At 37.6% G+C, this 22,611-nt stretch overlaps 1 protein-coding gene across 25 annotated transcripts in view; it reads right to left on the bottom strand.

Moving 5' to 3' along the window:
• The window catches only part of CLASP1 (cytoplasmic linker associated protein 1), a 310,798-nt gene that overhangs the window by 76,019 nt on the left and 212,168 nt on the right, over positions 1 to 22,611 (bottom strand). For 10 of the 25 annotated variants that reach the window (XM_063712719.1, XM_063712722.1, XM_063712720.1 and 7 more), the window contains 2 exons: positions 15,968 to 16,072; positions 11,063 to 11,230 (listed from right to left, as the gene is read on the bottom strand). In XM_063712719.1, the coding sequence (XP_063568789.1) occupies positions 11,063 to 11,230; positions 15,968 to 16,072 (273 nt within the window). Of the gene's footprint in view, positions 1 to 62; positions 126 to 4,557; positions 4,666 to 11,062; positions 11,231 to 13,314; positions 13,342 to 15,967; positions 16,073 to 22,611 lie in introns of all 25 variants that reach the window. The other 15 variants (XM_054549204.2, XM_054549216.2, XM_054549206.2 and 12 more) reach the window with 4 other exon arrangements.

The raw sequence follows: 22,611 nt of genomic DNA, 5'->3' as shown, positions 1-22,611 counted from the left end.
TAACATGGGTGTGAAACTAGAACATATGAAGAAGCCAAGTCATGCAGTTAGCACTTGTTCACCTGACTGCCCAACAGATTCAGCAGTGGAGAGAGCACTAGTGGACCTGGAATGACGTCGAGAGGCTGCAGGTAAAAGGAATGGCAACACCCACAGGATTAACACAGAAGTACCAGAGACAGAAAATGCCACAGTCCAGAGGAAATGCAGGGACTGCTACCAACAAGGCCATGTTTTCTCATGAGAAGAAATGGTGCTGGATATGAATGGACAGCAAGTGCCAATCCCCAAACTTCACAGTGGCCAGCTGGCTCTCGCACAGCTATTAAAACACACAGGCACAACAAAGGCGCTCTTAAAGGTGCTCCAAACTAAGTATGCATCAACCAACTCGGACTCCAGGGTTATATTCACGCCATGAAGCCTCTATCAGCCAGTATGGACATACGCAACATGAAGAACAGCAGGAGTCACAGAGCACCGTCTACATCCCAGAGCAGAACGGCAGTAAGACGGATTGTTAACTCAGCTCACGAGATGTTTTATCAGTATGTGATGCATATGCAACCATGCACCAAAAACAAGCATAGAAGTTCATAATGTTACTTCAACGGAAATAAAATAAAATCACAGGAAGGGGGTTCAACAGTTGGAATTCCATTTTCCCCAGTCAAAATGTTTGTTGTTCTGTTGCATGAATATCCTAATTATTATTATTACTATTGTTTTGAGACAAGGTCTCACTCTGTTGCCCAGGCTGAAGTGCAATGGCACAACAATGGCTCTCTGCAGCCTTGATTCCCCAGGCTCAAGCAGATCCGCCTGCCTCAGCCTCCCAAGTAGCAGGGACTACAGGGATGTGCCACCACATCCGGCTTTGTTTTTCTTTGCAGAGACGAGGTCTCCCTATGTTGCCTGGCTGGTCTCAAACTCCTGGGCTCAAGCAATCTGCCTGCCTCAGCCTTCCAAAGTGCTGGGATTACAGGTGTGAGCCACCACGCCTGGCCATATCCTAATTATTAGTACTTGTGTAATTGTTGGAATTTAGCTGTATTAAGTTTAATGATCTTCCCTGGAGAGGCAGTTACAGTACACTGGTTATGAGTACCAGCTCAGCAATGCAATTGTAAATGCTCGTTGGATCACAACTAGCCATAGGACTGACCTTGGGCAAAGTACTAAATCTATCTGTGTCTCAGTATCTTGTTTGTAAAATGGTGCTAATAATGGTTAATGGTACCTACCTCTTGGGAGTTACTGAGTGGATTAAAAGAGATTATAAAGCAACTTAAACATTGGTTAGTAGTGCTGGGTGGTGCTGGTGGTGGCAGTAACAGTTAAGAGCAACCTCCAATTTACAATCTGACATTATAGTACCATTTTATTAACGAGTATTCTTAATGAGCATATTACTTCATCAACCTGAGGAAATACATGCTAAATTCTGTCCTCATGTGGAGAGAAAACAACTTTTAGAAATAATTATGAAATAAAGACTTGGTTCAAAACATTAATTTATTGACTACAGTTTCATGCAACATATGGCTTTTCCTTAACCTCAGGAAAAACAAAAGATAATATGCTTCCATTCATTACTCTGAAAAATTCACAGTGATTATACCACAGAAAATTTATACGTTTAACAAAATAATACTGAGCAGTGCTACATTTTATCCATACTACTAGAGTATTCTGTACATGTTAATGCTCTCACATTCAGTCATAAAACATCAATACCTCAAATTCTTCAATATAATTTTTAAGGTCCATGTTACTTTATGAAATGTGCATCTCTATGGTACATGTGGTATTAAATAGCAAAGATTACCTGGAAATTTTTACCAGCTTGCAAAAAAAGGAAAATGTCCCTTTCTCAAGATTCACAAAAATTAAAACTAAATTGGCAAAGAATATTATAAAATTATCACTTTCCCTAAATAAGGAAGTTGGTAAAATATCTTAAGACTGAAGCAAACTATATATTTTTGTACAAGCACATCACTATCTTGAAAGTCCAGACTGAAATAGTTTTTATGCAGTACCTGATATGTAGGTTCCTTATAAAGTGGTCCTTTGGTTCAGTTTCAACAGAATATTCTAAAAAAAATCTGTCATGCCATGAGTCCTCTGTCACATTCACAAGTTGACACCCAACACTGGAATCTAAGGTAGACCCACTTATGTGAAAGCCTAATTTACAGCAGCCCTAGAGCCCTTAATTTCCCTTAATCAAAAATTATCACCGTAACCATATATATTCATATCATCAAAATGGTCCAAAACAATAAAAATGCAAACTTAAAAATATATATTCACTAGAATATAAGTACTTTCATTCTTTTTGTTGTTGTTGTTGTTGTTAAAGAGTTGGCTACGTAAGTGGATTCAAAGAAGCACTGACACACAATCTCACTAATTTCCAAAAAGGGTGGGAAGAGATTATTAAAATGAATGAGCTAAAGAAGGAACCTTCAGAGGATGTGTAGTAAGCTCCCCTGAGGACAACAACCTTCTGGGATATATCTTTGAGTTCCCAGGTCCTAACCCCAAGCCTGGAAATAAATGACTCAGAAACATCTTCTAACCCCCCACCCCAAGAAGCCTCAGAACAAGCATTTAATATATTTTCGAGAAACAGATGAAAGACATTGAATTATCCAAACTACTTCCAAATGAGGCAGGCTTGAAGTCAAACCTGAATTCAAACCCTGGCTCCACCAGTTAGCTGCATGATCTTGAGAAAGTGGCTTATTCTCCCTAAGACTCTGATGATGATAATACCTGTCCCAGAGGATGAACAGGGACCACATGGCATTATGCCTGCTGACTGCTCCAAATGGTGTGCATACACACGAGCAATGCTGTTGTTCTTACTGGACATAAGTTTTAGGGTTAGGTTTAACCCAAGGTGGGGAAAAGCATGATACAAAAATTTTAGCTCAAAGACCTTAACTATTGCCCTGACCACAACAGAAGACGTGCTAATGCTAGAGTTTGTGAGGACGCACACCTTCTGCCTTGGTAGTGGCAATTACACATTTCAACATTCTGGGTTGTCACCAAGACTTCTAAGCAGATCCATTTAATCAAACAATGTACAAAACAGACAAGATTCACTCAACCACTCAGTTCAATTAGGATCTCAAGAATTCAGCACACCTTGCCTGCTCCACATGCCAGATTCCAAAGGATGCTTCCACGGACAGTATCAAAAATAACAGTACATATTTGAAAGGAAAACACTGAATTGCTTCTAAGAGACAAAATAACCAATAAAGGATTGAATTTTACTCATAAATAGGTTGTTCAGAAGGTCAAATAGTGAGCAAGGATGCAAAGATATACAGCCTTAATTTAAAAGGAAAAATCACCAGTTCATTCAGAAAAAAAAAAAAAAAATCATCATTGCCACCTCTGATTATTGAGAATTCTGCTGTAATGCTTCAGACTGCTGTGGAATAGCTGACATGCAATAGGTAAGCTGCCCCACTCAAGGGCTCATGCTAACAAGGTGGAACACCTCACAACTGGTATTGCCTCGCTAAATCACGGGGACCATCTAGCAAGGCTTTGGCATCTGGTTACCTGTTCTTTTTCAGAATCTCATAAAGGACAATCGGTCATAAAGAAATATATCTAGATTTTGATTACCGACACTGATTAGGGAAAAAAGATCAGAAGAAGTGAGTAACATTAGAAGGAGCTAGGTAGAGGCAAATATTAAGACCTTATGCTTTTGATTTAACATCCCTCTTTTGTAGTGACATGTATAGTTTTCAAAAGACCAGTTACATAAATACATAGTTAAAATTAACAGACTGCTGGAGTCCACAGATCCACATAATTTCAGGTCTACATCTAATTATTATAAAATGATTTCTGCATTTATGCTTATCAAGAGGAAAATGGACATCTGTACAGCACTTAACATGGCAAGCAGCCAAAAATAATTATTGAAGAATACAAAATATTCCTTTTCACAAAAGTACGTGTTGACAGATGTCTTTTGGGGATCGACAGTTTATGCTAACTAAAAAGGGTTTATCATAAGTCCATTTTAGAGACGGCAGGACTATTAACTCTAAAAAGAAAACTCATTTACTTTTCTAAACATTATCGCAATTGTACTTTTGTTCCTTCTTTGGATTAAATTACATATAGACTGATCTGTAGTAAAATTAAAGACAAATTGTAAAAATTCAATGACTAAGAATAAACTTTGGATTAACTTTACTTTTAAGCAGCAACTAACTTTGGCTGAGTTTTGCCTTAGGTTAGAAATTACCACACAGATGGGCTTGCCCGAGAGCAAGTGGTCACAATGACAACAGTACAGAGTGAAGTGGTGTTTTTTTCCTCTAATATATAAAAATTCGAAGTTGCCAAAATTCAAGCATGCAGAGGGGGACAACAAGGGGTAACTAAGGAAGAGGAAAGAAAGAAGAAAGGATCACAAGGACAGTAGAGGAGGAAAAGCAGGTCATTCCACCTAGCAGTGTCTCGGACAAGCAGGGAAAGGAACTCTTTGCTCCTCAGCCAGCGCCTACGTGTACTCACCAAGTGGAGGAAAGCCCCGAGCAGGGCTTGTATCTCGGCTGCTCTCACGGCTGGTATCGCGGCTGCACCCCTGACTCATGCTGGGTCGAGGGATACGGCTGCTCCGTGCTAGTGTGCAGCATGAAGGGTTTCAGAGAAGGTGAACAAGTTTAATGAAGACAGAAAAACTCACAAAATGTCAGTCACATTTGGTTAATGTAATTACGACATTGTTCGCGCTGGGGAGTTCTGATGACTGAGCCACCTATCCATGCTGAGGTCTCACTGACTGACGTGCCAACGGGGGAGGGTTTGGGTAAAATGTGATTATGCTCAATAACTCAGAAAGCTGTGAATTTCAGTATGAAGGTGAAATTACACCTAAATGTAAGAAGTGAAAATAAATCTTTCCGAACAACAAACTGTCATCAGAAAATACAAGATGAAAAGCCTTTTAGAAACGATCAGTTTTTACGAGTTTAGCAAACTTCTCAACAAGAGGACAAAAAACCAAAGCTGTATTCATATGCACTTGTTTCTTAGAAAGGTAATTTAATTTGGATTAACAAACAGAATAACCACACTGGTCACTGAAGTCCATGAACTTACCTAATGATAAGGAAGAGGGCTCACTGCTCCCAGGCTGGCCATCTTCACCAAGAGAAGCCATAAGAGTTGACACAACCAGAGAGAGAGCCTACCCACTCCAAGTAAGTGTGTAGCTGCTTCAAACATATCCAATTCTCGAAACCAGCAGATACAAAAAGTGCGGACTGTTATCCTTTCCTTTACTGATCCCAACATTTTATCCCTGCTTTTTCTATGAAAATCCGAAAAGATCTGCCTGTGCTCTACCAAGCACCACCACTGACCCAGTCTTTCACACTGTGTCTACAGCAAGTAGATCAATACTCTCAATATTTGGGGAAAGATCTCTCCACTGACCTGAGAACAGCAAATAACTTTCTGATTATCTACGGATAAAGTTAATCATTCTCATGTTGTAAAACACCGAGACTACAAGACAGAATTGCATGAATAGCTCAGGGTCTCATAATAACTGGGCTGTGAAGCTCAGAAAAGACCAGGATACCCTTGTTTCTCCATCTGAGAAAATGGAAATACATTACTGGCAAAATACTCCAAAACAACCTTGTATACTGAATACACGTAGGTGGAATGCCTAATGTAATAGCTCATGGGGACAATTTACTCTTCCATCTTGAGAGGATGGACTGGAAAAAATGTCAAGATATTTTAGAAACAATCAACTTGAATCACTGATATCAAAACAAGTATGTTTCTATACTGCAACGAGCATAGTCTCTTATTTAGGAGCAAAGGTTATACAGCCAAAGTATAACAAGAATGTCTTATAAACCAGAATCATAACACTCCCTGATTAAAAAAAGAATACGAAAGGGAAAACTAAAGCCAACTTTCTATTGTGCTCAGCTGCTCAGTGCTAGAGTGGAACTAGACTCTGAAGGCATTTAAGTGATATCCAAATGCTTACTATTGCTCAGGAAAAAAAAAAAGTCAAGCACAGGAACGTAATCTCAACAATCTAGACATAAAGGGCTTTATTGGGGGTTCACCAGAAATTCTTAAGCTCTCCTTAATTTTGCCAGCGTGATGTGAAAGCACTGAATTTTCACTCAAAGTAGTAGTGACTATTTAGTCAGCAATTCTTGATGATATTCTAAACAGCTCCTACAATGACGACAAAAGGAGATGCCAAATTAAATGCTTAAAAAACTAGGGAGCGTGTACTGATTCTACCAATATGGACAACTTTCCTAGAATGTACACAGCAATACCACTCATCCTTAGAGAACCAATGCCAAATCTGAGTCAAAAAATGACCATTCCAGCTCCATGCTATCTCACTGGTCCAGCCACTTGGCCTCTTTGGGTCTCAAGCCTCCCATTAGGAAAATGAGGAAAAAGAACACATCCCCTCATTTTAAATGAGAAGGGTACTGTGAGATAATGCACATACATAAGTATTTCCAAGTCCCTTGCTGAAGAGCACATGTAAAAATTTTGTTGTATTCCACTGCCCACTCCAAAACAAATAATAAAAAAGCTATAAAAGGTCTTGATAGTTGTTTAAACAAGTTCATGCTTAGTTGAGCATTTTCTTAATAGTTCTTGCCTGATTATTTCTGAATTCTTCCCAGCCCCATCCCCTTCCTTAAATTCATATACATGCTAGAACAACGGGGGAAAAAAATGCTCTCTTTTTGGTCCGAGTCTGTTTTGTGAAGACAATAAAAAGCATTAACAGCAGTAAACAGATATGATCTGAAATAACAGTATGCATAAATTTCTTAACAAGGTTTACCCCCCTCCGGTATTTCACCCAGAGAGAGTTCATTCACCCATTCGAGCTGATTTTCTCATTTAAATATGGCTAGTAGCAGTATAGAGAACAATAATTCTGTCCGTTTATGATTTTGTGAAAATATGGTCATAGTTACCCTAAACCTCAAGAGCTTTGGCATCATTTACTCATCAAAGTAAATCTAGTGGTGACATCCAAGGTTCAAATGTTAAATAATTTAAAATACAAGAGAAATACAAACTCACTTATACTACTACTTTGAAAGACTAATCTAAAAGAAGGATTTAAAATAAGTATATTTATTTATTTAATTTCTTTTTTTTTTTTTTTTTTTTTTTGAGATGGAGTCTTGCTGTCACCCGGGCTGGAGAGCAATGGCATGATCTTGACTCATTGCAACCTCTGCCTCCTGGGTTCAAGTGATTCTCTTGTCTCAGCCTCCCAAGTAGCTGGGATTACAGGTGCACACCGCCATGCCTGGCTAATTTTTTGTAGTTTAGTAGAGACGGGGTTTCACCATGTTGCCCAGGCTGGTCTCGAACTCCTGAGCTCAGGCAATCCACCCGCTTTAGCCTTCCAAAGTGCTAGGATTACAGGTGTGAGCCACTGTGCCCGACCTATTTTTTATTTTTGAGACACAGTCTCCTTCTGTTGACCAGGCTGGGAATGTGGTGGCGCAATCTCGGCTCACTGCAACCTCTGCCTTCCAGGTTTAAGTGCTTCTCCTGCCTCAGCCTCCTAAGTAGCTGGGATTACAGGCACGCACCACCACATCCAGCCAAGTTTTGTATTTTTAATAGAGATGGGGTTTTGCCATGGTGGTCAGGCTGGTCTTGAACTCCTGACCTCAAAGGATTCACCCACCTCGGCCTTCCGAAGTGCTGGGATTACAGGCGTGAGCCACTGCGCCCGGCCTAAAATAAGTATATAAATGACTTTTTATAAATGAATTAATTAGGCGATCAAAACTAAAAGAAAAAAACCCACCAAAATAACTTGTCTCTTTAAGTGCCAAACTAAATGTTCTATGTGAAAATATGTTACAGAGGAGAAGGCATAAGAGGGAGAGACCAGGAAAACATACTTGTACTGTGAACTTCCTAAAAAAGCAGTATTCCTAGGTACCTCTGGGGTCTTCTGCTTACATGAAATGCTGGGAAGCCATAAGATACCCATTTGATTGGTTTACATTTCTTGATAGACACTCTACCCTACTTCAGTGTTTCAATGGTAATCTTGACTTTTACATCTTAAGGAAGGGTCCAACCAGGACTCATAAAAGCAGAATATAAGAGAATTAATAAAAACAACCAGAAGTTAAAGACATGAATGTCTCTCTGGTCTAGACATTTTCATGTCTTGGTCTTAGACAGTAGTCTAATTTCACAGTTGAAATGAACTATTATTAATGTTTAATTATTTCAAAGTATTTTAACCAGAAAACCTTAACATTTAAAATACACATCCACAGAATGAAAGCTGCAAAAATATCAAATGTGTTTTCTTAGCCTTTCCATAGAGGAGTGGGAGCAGGGAACAAGAGCAAACTTCCAAAATATAATCACCATAGATACTAGTGATTTATGTGACTTTATTGTATCTATAAAGTATTATCTTTAAGACACAGAAATAAAACAACTTAAAAATATATTTTTCTACTCAGATAGCTTATGAGGGAACAAATCACCAAGAAAAAAAGAGTATCAGGGATATATTTTGCTTCTTGAATATTCAACAGGAATTACAGGCTGTTCTGCTTAAGAAAACCTAAATGCCAAAGAAGAGCCTTGGCATCAGTTTTAAAACAAATGAAAAAAGAAAATTTTGTTAAGAAGTATCATTTCAAACAAAAAGAGGCATAGTTGAACCAAACACAATTTGTAGATAACTTACGATTAATTCCAAACCTAGTTTAGCTATCATTAAAACTGTTGAATTTGTTGGTTTGGGGATTATAGAAAATATTCCTAAAAGATGTTTCTCCTCTTTTTTTCAACAATTATATTGAAAACTGCTATACAATGAGTCAAATGTTAAGAAGCACAGGCATATATCCAGTATATACTAAATGATAACACTAATATATAATCTATTACTGAATAATGCTATTATGTCTGCCACCCTATTAAATGCAATCTCTAAGCAATACCACAGGAAAAAAATGAAAATATATTTTATTCATATATATTTCTTTATATGCATATATTCTCGCAATGTGTGGAAATTTAAAGAAAATATCTTCTTTAATATAAACTATATGTATGACCTCAAAGCTCTACACGTAACTGGTCCCTTTAATTAGCATCAAGGAAGTAACTTTCTTCAAATAACTCTTTGGAAGGGAACAGGCCTAAGTTCCTACTGATGCTCCATAATACCTGTTTTAAAAACGTATAAAATGTTGTCTTTTCAACTACACACAACACAAACTTCCTAGTTAAAACCATGGAACACATTAGAATTATGTTAGATAAATGAAGTTGGGTTATTTCCCAGTTTCAAGAAGAAGATTAAAATGGCATCTTTAATAATATAAAAAGAAAAAAATCTCAAAACAGAAAAGAATCTTTAAATGTATAAAACTAACATGGATTGCAAACAGACATCCTATAAACTTAAACTATTAACTATGGAAAAAGACAGCTAAAACATAACACCTAGATTTAAAATCAAATGCATTTTCCAAACACAAATATGTTACAGCATCAGACATAAAATTCAGATATTCCAGCTGTGACCTTTTCTATGGTTGTATCCACATCAACACCCAAATAACTTGTCAGCTAAGAGACCACACTACGCAATGCCAATAAAAAGTTGGCATCATAGAGATTTACTAAAACCAAGAAATACTTTCTACTTGCTTTGGAAATAGGATTTCAAATCAAATCTTATCCATTCTTAAATATCTTCTCCTGCCTTCTCGTAGCTAAGGTGGCCTTCAAAGACTTTCATGAGCTGGACTCTACCAGTCTCTGCCCCCAACTCCCACCCACTCTGACTTCCTTTACAGCAGCCAAATGAATTACGTATGGCTGCCTCTTGCCTGACTGCTTCTGCAGATGCTTCTCTCTCCTCTAGAGACCTTTCCCCTCATCTCCCCACCCGGACCAATCCCATCTTGTACTTCATGAAAACAGAACCTACTCTGGGCAGCCTCCCCTAGCAAGAAATCTGGGGTGGCCAAGGGTCTAAGATACTCTTTTTTAGGTCATAGTTTTGATTATGTGAAGCACCCCGTCATAGTATTTGTCATACTGTCTTACATTTCCACCTCTCCCCAACAGATATCAAGCTTTTTGAAGTCAGAATCTAAATCTATCTCATGTATCTTCTAATTCTCAGGTCTAACAAAGTGCCTGGTACATCGTAGTAAACACTGTTGATGAGATAAATGAATAAATGAGAAAGATAAGCAAACACGATTTAAGAATACAGTAGTCTGATTTTATATTAATACATTTTACCCTTAGGAAGGAAAGAAGTCATAGAGTATGAATTTAGATTTTTTGTATTATATCACAAAGACTTCTAAACTTTTATTTAAAAAGGTAGCGTATGAATTAGATTTTAATGGAGTAAAAGGTATTTAAGCTGCTGACAGTAATTCACATGATTCTACACACTATTACAAAGAAACTAAGTAACACAAAACTAAATATTATATATTGGTTTTAATCAATTCCTAGCTTTCATGCTTAAACAAATCTATGTCAAAAGTAACTATACATATTTTTTCACCATAAGTTTCACCAATTAGATTAGAGAAGTTCAGAATTAAAATAAATGTGGACCCTAAATGTTGTTTTTGAAAAATTCATGTAGGTTAATGTCTACTTAGTGCTCATCAGTAAAAGGAAAATGAAAAGCAACACTGCTTCTAATTGTGGGGGAAACACCCTGCTATTTCCCCAATTCCAATGCTTTGTACAATGACTGCAAAACACAAAAGCCTACAATGACATAATTCCTTCCCATCAATTTGAAGGGTTAAGTCCCACATATTTTTCTAACCGAAACCTCAATATGCCATGATCTGTATAAAGCACACCCAGGCAAAGTGACATCCTCAGTTCAAAAAACAGATCTATATTTCCTACATTAGACATAGTCATTAGATTATAATCAAAACTATGACCAAGCTGGGAATGGTATTCCAAGATCTTTGAGAATCCTTACCTAATCCTATTCGGTTTGGACTTGTTTCCCGGCTACATCCCTGGCTCCTGGGAATCTTGCTTCGCTTTTCTGAAGACGGTGTCACAGGTGGGCCTCGTGAGGAGCCCCCAGTAAGTCCACCATAACCACTTCCCAACAATTTTCCTGGGGAACTTGACCGGCTGCCAGCTAAAAGTGAAGAAAAATGACAATGAATAATAGATGTAAATGTAGGAATGAACTATAATACTTTCAAAAGCCAGGTTTTACACATTAATTTGGCTAAAATACAGAATTTTATATAAAAATAAATTTTTATTTGGTGGTAGTAATTTTTTTAAATGTACGAGCATAAAAGACAATTGAATATCATAAAAGAATATACTTAGAAGAATTACTGGTGGAATAGCCTCCTTATTCCACAGTAAATATCTACAAATACCACAAAGGTGTTTATTCTTATTTTGTTTTTTTTATTCTGTAAGAGCTGATTATGTTAAAAATTTTAGGTGTCACTGCTAGAAGAGCAGAAGTAGAACTATAACAATTTTCTTAGCATTAGCTACAGAAAATGGATCCAAGAAAACTCTATTAATCTGACAAATGATATAAAAGGGAGTAGGGGGATAAAATAACCAGAAACCTGGTAGATAAAAATCACAAAATAAGACAGAAACTCAAACATATTAGTTAATCATAATAAATGTGGCTGGATTAAATTCATCGATTTAAAAGAGATTAAAACAAGCCTGGGCTGGTGGCTCATGTTTGTAGTCCCAGCACTTTGGGAGGCCAAGGTGGGAGGAGTTTGAGCCCAGGAGTTTGAGACCAGTGTGGGCAACAACAGGGAGACCCCACTTCTCCAAAAATTGTAAAAATTTGTCAGGCATGGTGGCACATGCCTCTAGTCCCAGCTACCTGGGAGACTGAGGTGGGAGGATCACTTGAGCCCAGGAGGTCAAGGCTGAAGTGAGCCATGATCACACCACTGTACTTCAGACCTGGCAACAGAGCAAGACCCTGTCTCTTAAAAAAGAACAAAAAAGAAAAGAAAAGAAAATGCAAAGTAAAATAAAATGAAATTCAGCTGTCTGGTATTTTTAAGAGTCAAACAATACACCACAAACAAAAACAAACAGAATAAAACACAGCATTTAAAAAAGACAAAGAAGGATATTTAATATTTATGAAAGAATAATTGTCCATGAAGATATAATAATCACGAACCTTTATGCTCCAAACAACATAGTTTTGAAATATAAAACTAAAAAATGATAAAAGTACAGGGAGAAATGGAAAAAGCCATACTTACTGAAAGACCTCATGGAAAGACTAACAATATTGAGAAACTATATACCTCACAGAAATTGACAGAGCAGTCGAAATTGTGTCTGTGTGTGTATATGTATGTATAAAAACACACACTTCCCACATACACATATCCCAACAGATAGAACACACATTCTTTTTACCTTTCCACACATGAGTATTAAAAACAAAAATTGTGTATTAAGCCTCAAAGTAAATCTCAAAAAAAAATCTACAACAGTAGAAATAACATGGACCATATTCTCTGAGAAGTATGCAATAAAACTGGAAATTAACAACAAATAATATGGCTGATAATTTTTATTAATAGGTAAGTAGCTAGATACATATATTACTATTTCTTGGGGGACCTAATTCTCTCTCAGAGAAAACAACAAAATTTTAAGCATCACACCAATACACTCAAATGGCAATCATTTGCATTGATAGATTACCTCCCTAAGTAGAGAAGGCAATACATTCTAAAATATAAAGTATACATTTACTATGTACTAGAATAGAATAACCCAGAGGAAGAAAGCATTTGAAGCAACACTTACCTGTAAATGTGTGTTTATTTTAAATACATATTATTTAAAAATACATATTATATAAATCAAAACCACCATCATTCAAATGAACCACTCAGGTGAATACTCACAAAAATTAATAGTTTATAATGATTTAACTACAAACTGAAGTGAAAAATCATTATAAAAACCAATGAAGAATTTGTCTCAGGACCTATTAATTTTACCCACAAAATTTGAGCTATATAAACTATTAAACTATGTATAAAGGGGAAAGAAATCCATTTCAAACTCTAGAATTTGAGGACAAAGAAAAATGCAGAAAGATTAACTAAGCTTACAATAAAGAGAGAAATTAATATTGTGCAAGGAACAAGGGCTCGGGGAGAATGCCAACAACAACAAAAAAAAAAGGCAAGAAGAGAAATGGCTTACCACCAGCAGGATTAGCAGATCTGGATCCTTGATTATGAGAGCAGACCAAAGGACAGGCAAAAAGTGGATTAAAAGACAATAACACAATACAGAAGGTCAGCATGCAACACAACACAAAGGTCTTTGTTCACAAATACATTAGCAAAACAGCTATATTTCCTAGGACTTGTTCCTCCTATTTTTGTACTTATGTTTATCTTTGCCATTCTACATTAGCATTTATTTCAGATCTGTTCATAAAACACTTTCAAACCTACAATGTGCCAGGCCCACATCTGCTTTCTAGCTTTAAGCAACCTGAGGGAAGTGATTGTAACTTACTCATCTGTGTATCACTACCATCTTCAAAAGTGCTTACCACACAGTAAGTGCTCAATAAACACCAACTAACTGAAAGAAACTGCTGTTAACTAGTTTCACCTGTCCTGACTTCCCATAAACCTCAAATATTTAAAATATGCCAATTATTAAGGGCCCTAAATCTAATATTAATGAAGCCTACTTAGTATTAAATCAGGACTATGAATACTAGTATATCTACATTTGTGATATATACACTTATATTTACCACGTATTAAAATAATTTTTTAAATATTTAATTTATATGCATAAGCTTAAGGTATAGGCTTGATCACTGGCTAGTGTGGTCACTCTTCCTGAGTATGATTTGATGAGTGAAGTAAAACTAAGGAGTTTTAAAATGGGAGCCCCAAGGCTAGGCACAGTATTTTTATAAGACTGAAAAATTAAAGCTCTATTATCACTCTAATCACTATTAGAGAAGGAACTGTAATCTTCACCACCTGCCAAGGTAACCTACACATTCCTAAAACCTGCAATATAAGAGAGAAAAATTACAGCATTGACCTAGCTGGGGCAGGGAACCCCAAAGACCCCAATGCTGATAAACAGCATTAGAAAGAAATATGTAAAATACTGTTCAACCCTCAACCTCCACAGAGGGAAGCAACACTGCATAATTACATGCTTAGACATTTTTTATTTGGCTTAATTTCATTATATTGACCTAGATTCTGAGATTTGAACACTTTTTGTCAAGAATTCCTTTGCAGTAAAATTTGACCCATATGTATGAGTCAAATATCCTTTTGTGTCTCCAGGCATCACTAGGGTTCAACAGAATAACCAGAGCCAAGAAGTTGTTCCCAAGACAGACACTTCTGGGCTACACCTGCACCCTGGATCTGAATGAAAATCCAGTTTAAGTTCTACACTAAGCAGGGCATTCTTGGTCTTAATGGACTCAATCTATCCTGAAACTGCATCCCTCATCATGTAAATCCATTCCTAGCCTTCTTTCCTAAACCTACTGAAGTAGACAGGGATCAAGGAGGCTCAACTTCAGCTAGGATGGGAGTCTGCTGATCTGAAACAATTATGACTATAAAGCTTGCGTCCATTTACTGTCTATCACATGCTAGGCTCCTAATGCTCATTAAATCGTCATGAAAACCCCATGAGGGTGGGAATTGTTATCACTCAATTTACAGACAATGAAACAATGGCTCACAAAGGTTAAAAGACTCACCCAACATCACACTGGAGCCAGGATGCAAACCCAGTTTTGTCTGACACTGAAACCCATGTTTGTAGTGTATCACACTACACAATACAACCTAGGCCACAGGAAGGTTCTGTAGCCTCACCAAAGACAGCACTATAACTGATCTTCTGCTTTCTTTACAGAAATTATATAACATGAGAACTGCAGTTATCAAAGGGAAAAGAATTTAAATTCAGAAGGTATTGAACAAGGCCATTTTCTATACTAAGGGAGCTCTTAAGGTTTGGTGCAGACTGAGCACTCTCTACAACAGACAGACAGTTCCTTGGGCCACAAAGGAGGCAGGCAAATGTCAGCTAGTGAGTGCTGTGCTGTGAGACCGCATGCAGCTCCTGGGGACAGGAAGACTCTTCCTTCCCATGCTCACCTTGCCCAGGAGCACTCTGCTACCCAGCTCTACTCGACATGCATAGAGAGGAGGTGGGCCCCTTAAAGTTTATGTGTGGCTGGAAAGTGAGACACCAAGGGAGGATCTGAAGAGTGACCAGAATAAATTCATTCCAGCTGTGGCTGCTTTCATGGCTAAGGCTAACAAACCAACTGACTTCACATATACAGAGACGCAATCATGGAAGCAGCTAGGCAAAGCAAGAGCCCACATGGCAGGAAGAGAGGTGCGGGCTGCAAATGTTAGAGCACAGAATTAAAGGGGGAGAGCTTTTAATGGATTTACTTATTTACCACTGGAAAGAACATAGCATTAATAGTTTTCTGCCCACGTACTGTTCTAAAATTACATCAGAAGGATTTCTTATCAATGCAAAAATGAGTCACAGAACAGATAAGTTACAATTTGACAGGCTTCAAAGGAGGGAGAAAAACTACATTTTAATGTTTAATGCTTAACAATACAAAATGTAAATCACCTGGACAGGAGACAAATGTATGCCTGGAATGTTTCATTTTTTAAGCTTACCCAACAAACAGTAAGATTACTCACAGTATCTCAGAGCCACAAAAAATGTGTTTTTCCCTCTGAAGTCAATATAAAGATTGTAAAATGTTCAACTGCAGAATGAGCTGTTGAATAAAACTGAGGTAAGCAAGAGCATAAAATATGTTTCTTACGCTGGGACTGTGAAACCACTTTAGCGCGACTGCGGCCCCGGTTATCAGGTGTAGAGGCGACGTTGGTGGCACTCCCAGAGCTTTGCCGCCTTGTGCGGATCCGACCTGGAGGACACAGCAAAAACAGTGTTTCACAACATTTCCAGTAAGTGCCACCTCCTCAAGAAAAGAACCCATGCCCCAAAAGAGGGGCACTGACCAGCCAACTACATGGGGAACAACAGCTTCTGTGAGCAGATCCTCCACACGAGGTCTGCCACGTCTGTGTGTGCATGCACACATGTGCATATGATCCGCGCACAACTGTTCTACGAACACAGGATGAACTCCTGAGATGGAGCCATGGACCTGCAGCTGTTTAGGTTCCAACTATTTTAGTATGTTATCTCTTCAGATGAGGAAGTGATATCCATTTGAGGACATTTCCCATAATTTTTTCCAGATTAAATTTTCTCTTTTATTGTCTACAAATCTGACAAATTTCCAAAAACAGAAAATATTTACTGTCACTGTAAAAAACAAACTATAGAAAATAAGAGTAATACCAAAAAAAACCCCAAAATAAAAAAGTCTACCTTCTTAACTCAGCCATCACAGAACTATAGCTCCCCAGTGAATAAATGTGTTTTTGATATGCAGCATTAAACTTCTATTTTTAAAGCATGTATGTCAGTAAGTTTCTAAGATAAAGAAAAGATAAAGCTAAAAAGAGAGATACAGCTAAAAAGAATCAGTATTAGGAGTACCTACAGAAATGATGGCCCAAAGATAATTCAATGCTGTAGGCAGTTATGAAAAAAGTACGGCAATTATTGAACCATGAAGCCATAAAAATAAAAATGAATTCAGAAACACAAAATCATTAGTGATCAAACTAGTATGATTAGTGATTAAACTTTTTTAAAAAAAATATGGGCCTTTTTGGTTTTAAGGGAGCACAAAATGCCTCTCCGGCCATAATTCAATGAGGATAGGAAAAACACAACCAACTTGAACTCCCACTGGCTGTTATGTTGTTCAAAATCACTTCTACCCCCACAAGAGACAAAGCTTACAGAGAAGTAATGCAGGAAGCAAATCCTAAAGCTTGAAAAAGTTTCAAGAAAGGAAGGTAAAGAGCAATGAAAGAAAGCTAGCATTAAAAAAATAATAAAACTAGTTAAGAATTAATGACTTTTCAGTTTAAGGAAAAACTTATACACAAACTCTATAATCTATACAGAAGTGAAAAGCTATACCATTTACTAACAACTATATATGAGTTCATTCAGAATCCTCACAGCATATAATTACTCCCATTTTACAGATGAGAAAACCGAGAAACAGGGAAATAAATTAATTTGTTCAACGTGACACTACTGGGCTAGATACCTGTGCCTGGCTGACTGGGAAGCCTATGACTGATGACCTTTGATTTTCCTAAGGAAGTCACCGAGCTAAATCAAGGCAGTCACAAAGGCAAAGTGAACATGAAAAAAACAACTGAATTTAAATTCTTAAACTCATTATAAAATATTTATGTCACAAAAAGATTTTTTAAATGAACACGTATACTCATTTAGCTTAAAAAATAAAAACTCTTCTTTGCTAACCCTCTCGTATTCTACTTTCCCCCAACATTTGGTAACATGATCCTAAACCCAGTGTTCAGAATTCCCTTGTTTTTTTTTTTTTTTTGTAAATACATGTTTTCACAACCAATAACTGTGTGGTTTTGTTTTACATATTTAGAAAGTTTTTAAATTATAACACAAGGTCTATATTTTTCTAAAGCTTACTATTTTGCTAATATTTTATTTGAAAGTCACTTATGTATGGATACAGAACGGATATACTTTATTTTTTCCATATAACTAACCAATATTGAAATAAATTTACTTAACGCTTTTCTTACTGATTAAAATGCCACTTCATTGTTTATCAAGCAGCACTTAGGGGTGTCTGGGTTTCTCAGCCTTCTAGTCTGTCCCACTAGTCAATGTGTCCATACCTACACGACATCACAATACTGTGATTAGCTTTTTATTAATTAATTAATTTATTAGTATATGAGGCAGAGTCTCTTTCTGTCGCCCATGCTGAAGTGCAGTGGTGTGTGACCTTGGCTTACTGCAACCTCCACCTCCTGGGATCAAGCGATTCTCCTGCCTCAGCCTCCCCAGTAGCTGAGATTACAGGAACATGCCACCACACCTGGCTAATTTTTGTATTTTTAGTAGAGTCAGGATCTGACCATGTTGGCCAGGCTGGTCTCCAACTCCTGACCTCAAGTGATCCACCCGCCCTGGCCTCCTAAAGTTCTGGGATTATGGGCGGGAGCCACTGTACCCGGCCGGTGATTAGCCGGTGATTAGCCGGTGATTAGCCTTTTTTAAAAGACATCCTGCTAATTGACAGGACAAGTAAATTTGCCTTTTCCTAAGCCCTTTGCTCTCTTCCATATGTATGTGCAGACACAATAACAACGCCTGTGGAAATGTTGACTGGCATTATGTGAAACTCTGGGTTAAGGGGAAAAGCTTTATAATATTGGTCTTCTCATTCATTGTATCTTCTATGTTTATTTAACTTTTTCAATTTTTTTTTTAAAGTTTCATCATTTTTTCAAAGTTCTTACTCAATTTTTATAGACTTATTTAAAGTTGCTTTATTTTTATAATTTATTAAATTATATTTTCTGTTCTTGGCAGGTAAGAATGGAATCGTTACATTTTGATCTTAACACTAGGATTCTGCTAAACTTTTATTAATTCCGCTAATTTGTATACAGATTTGGGGTTATCTAAATAGAATAACACCCACAAATAACTCATCAGCTTATTACCCTCAAATAATTCACTTCTACTTCTTTGCCTTTATTGTGGTGTCTTGGTCATGTAATATAATGCAAAACAGAAGCAGTGAGGGTAAGCACTGTTGACTCAAACAAGATTTTTTAAAAGAATTTCTGAAATTTCACAGAAAATGTATCTGCCAATAGGTTAAGAAACTTTGGCCCGGTGCGGTGGCTCATGCCTGTAATCCCAGCACTTTAGGAGGCTGAGGTGAGCGGATCACCTGAGGTCGGGAGTTCGAGACCAGCCTGGCCAACGTGGAGAAACCCCATTTCTACTAAAAATGCAAAAATTAGCTGGGCATGGTGGCGCATGCCTGTAATTCCAGCTACTTGGAAGGCTGAGGCAGGAGAATCTCTTGAACCCGGGGCGGATGTTGCAGTGAGCCAAGATTGTGCCACTGTACTCCAGCCTGGGCAAAAGAGCAAAACTCTGTCTAAAAAAGAAAAAAAAGAAAAAAGAAAAGAAAATTCATTTCTGTGCCTAGTTGCCAACAATTTTTATCATAAATGTTTGAATTTTTTGATGTTTTGATCTTTTTAGATAAGAGGGTTTTTCTCCCGAATTTGAACTACATTAATAAATTTTAAAGTAATAGGTGAGGTGCGGCGGCTCACGCCTGTAATCCCAGCACTTTGGGAGGCTGAGGTGGGAGGATCACTTGAGGACAAGAGTTTGACACCAGCCTGGCTAACACGGCAAAACCCCATCTCTACTAAAAATACAAAAAATTAGTTGGGCATGGTAGTGTGGGCCTGTAATGCCAGCTACTTTGAAGGCTGAGGCACAAGAATTGCTTGAACCTGGGAGGCAAAGGTTGCAGTGAGCCGAGATCGTGCCACTGCACTCCAGCCTAGGCGACAAAGTGAGACTGTCTCAAAAAGAAAAAAAGAAAAATTAAACCTGGGCTAAACTTACGTGGTCATGGCATACACACCCACATACACAATGTTTGTAGGTATTCTGGTCATACTAGCTGCATAAAACCAGTGAGGGAAGTATTCCCTCTTTTCCTATTCTCTGAGTTTACATAAGACTGGAATTACCTAATGCTTTTATTATTATTATTTTTTGCATCTCCACTGATAAACTGACCATGCAATTATCCAGTGTTTGATACAACTTGTGTGCGGAACCATCCGAGCACGGCAGGAATTTTTGGAGTATCTTTTCCATTTTTTTTTAAGTTTATTTTGGCAGGGTGGGAATAGAGCAATGAACTTTTAACTAACTGATTCAAATAGTTTAATGAGCAGTCTTAAAACTACTCAAATTGCTTGTTTCTTTGAAGAAACAGTTTCGGGTTTTCTTGAAACTTGTACAATTTGTTTTTGAACTGTTAACAAAGCTGTCATAGATTTATCTTACCTTAATTTTAAAAAATTATTTTTTTTCTTTGATACAGAGTCTAGCTCTGCTGCCTAGGCTGGAGTGGAATGGTGCAATCACAGCTCACTGATGCCTCACTTCCCAGGTTCAAGCTGTCCTCCCACCTTAGCCTTCTAGTAGCTGGGAGCAGCTGGGACTACAGGTGTATGTCACCATGCCATACTAATTTTTAAATTTTCTGTAGAGACAGGGGTCTCACTATGTTGCCCAGGCTGGTCTCAAACTCCTGGCCTCAAGCAATCCTCTCACCTTAGCCTCCCGAAGTGCTCAGATTATAGGTGTGAGCCATTGTACCCGGCTTCTCCTATTATCTTTAAAACTCTACTGATCCACATTTATGCCTAATTTATTATTCTTAACAGTTAATTTGTACCTTTTCTGTATTTCAATTGACATTTTTCAAAAGTTTGCCTACTTGATTAGTATTTTCAAAAACTGAAATTTTGCTGGGTGCAGTGGCTCACACCTGTAAGCCCAGCACTTTGGGAGGCTGAGGCAGGTGGATTACTTGAGGCCAGGAGTTAGAGACCAGCCTGGGCAACATGGAGAGACTGTCTCTACTAAAAATGTAAAAATTACCTGGGCGTGGTGGTGCATGCCTACAATCCTCTTTTACTGGCATGAGCCACCACGCCCAACTTTAGTGTCCTTCATCAATTACAAAATTTTTTTTTGCCTTTGTTATTAAATACTCTTCAACAGCTTTCTTCTACTGATCCTTTGTCTTCTATCTGTAGTCTTAAAGTTTTAGATTTCTCTCTTTAAATATCACATTGGGCTGGGCGTGGTGGCTCTCCCCTGTAACCTCAGCACTTTGGGAGGCCTAGGCAGAAGGATAGCTTGAGGCTAAGAGTTTGAGACCAGCCTGGGCAACATAGCAAGACCCTGTCTCCATTTAAAAATGATAATAATAAATAAATATTATATTGCTAGAGCTTTAACATAAATCAAGTGTGGCAATCTTTCTCATTTAACCACAAAGCTTGGTTTATTTGACTTTATTTTTACTTTTTTTTCTTTTTTTTTTTTTTTTTTGAGGCAGAGTTTCATTCTCGTTGCCCAGGCTGGAGTCCAATGGCGCAATCTCGGCTCACTGCAACCTCTGTGTCCCGGGTTCAAGTGATTCTCCTGCCTCAGCCTCCCAAGTAGCTGGGAATACAGGCATGTGCCACCACGACTGGCTAATTTTGTATTTTTAGTAGAGACGGGGCTTCTCCATGTTGGTCAGGCTGGTCTCGACCTCCCAACCTCAGGTGATCTGCCCGCCTCAGCCTCCCAAAGTGTTGGGATTACAGGCGTGAGCCACTGTGCCCGCCCTATTTTTACCTTTTTATATGCATGCTTTTGTCTTGGTTTTTCATTTTCCTGTTATCCTCTCTTTTGTTTCCTTCTTTTGGCTTAATTTTTTAAAGATGCCTTACTATCTTTAAATAATATTAAAAACGCATCCATTAAATCACACTTTAGAGGAGATACAGTACTTTTAAGGGCTCCTTCCTTTTAAAATTAAACCTCTTTGAGATAATTATAGATGCCTATGCAGTTTTAAGACATAATAGACCTCTGTGTTCTTTACGCAGTTTCTCTCAGTGGTAACATCTTACAAAGCTATAGTATAAAATCAAACAGGACATGAACCCTGATATGCTCCACCCTTCCTATTCAGACTATTCAGATTTCCCTGTTTTGTTTGCAGTTAATCTTTGGCTTTCCTCTGTAAGTAGTTTCTTTTTCTAGTGGCTTTTATGCCTTTCGTGTTCTGCAATTTTACTTTGTTTTTTTTCCTGAGACAGAATTTTTTTTTTTTATCAAATAGGATTTATTCTTTGGATGCAAAAATGATGAACATACACAACTCAATAAAAGTGATATACCACATTAACAAATTAAAGAATAAAAACAATATGAACAACTCAATAGGTGCTGAAGAAGTGTTTTATAAAATTCAACATGGCTTCATGATAAAAACTCTCAAAAAACTGGGAATGGAGGGAAGTTACCTCAGCATATTAAAGGTCATATATCAAAAACCCACAGACAACATTATAGTAAATAGTAAAAAAAAAAAAAAAAAAAAATGTTTACTCTAAGATGAGGAACAAAACAAGAATGCCTACTTTCACCACTTCTTTTTTTTTTATTTTATTATTATTATACTTTAAGTTTTAGGGTACATGTGCACAATGTGCAGGTTAGTTACATATGTATACATGTGCCATGCTGGTGTGCTGCACCCATTAACTCGTCATTTAGCATTAGGTATATCTCCTAATGCTATCCCTCCCCCCTCCCCCCACCCCACAACAGTCCCCAGAGTGTGATGTTCCCCTTCCTGTGTCCATGTGTTCTCATTGTTCAGTTCCCACCTGTAAGTGAGAATGTGGTGTTTGGCCTTTTGTTCCTGCTGAGAATGATGATTTC

The sequence above is a fragment of the Pongo abelii genome, chromosome 11 (assembly GCF_028885655.2).
Source record: "Pongo abelii isolate AG06213 chromosome 11, NHGRI_mPonAbe1-v2.0_pri, whole genome shotgun sequence".
In the NCBI taxonomy this organism is placed as follows: domain Eukaryota; kingdom Metazoa; phylum Chordata; class Mammalia; order Primates; family Hominidae; genus Pongo; species Pongo abelii.
This window is presented reverse-complemented; position numbering and strand designations above follow the sequence as displayed.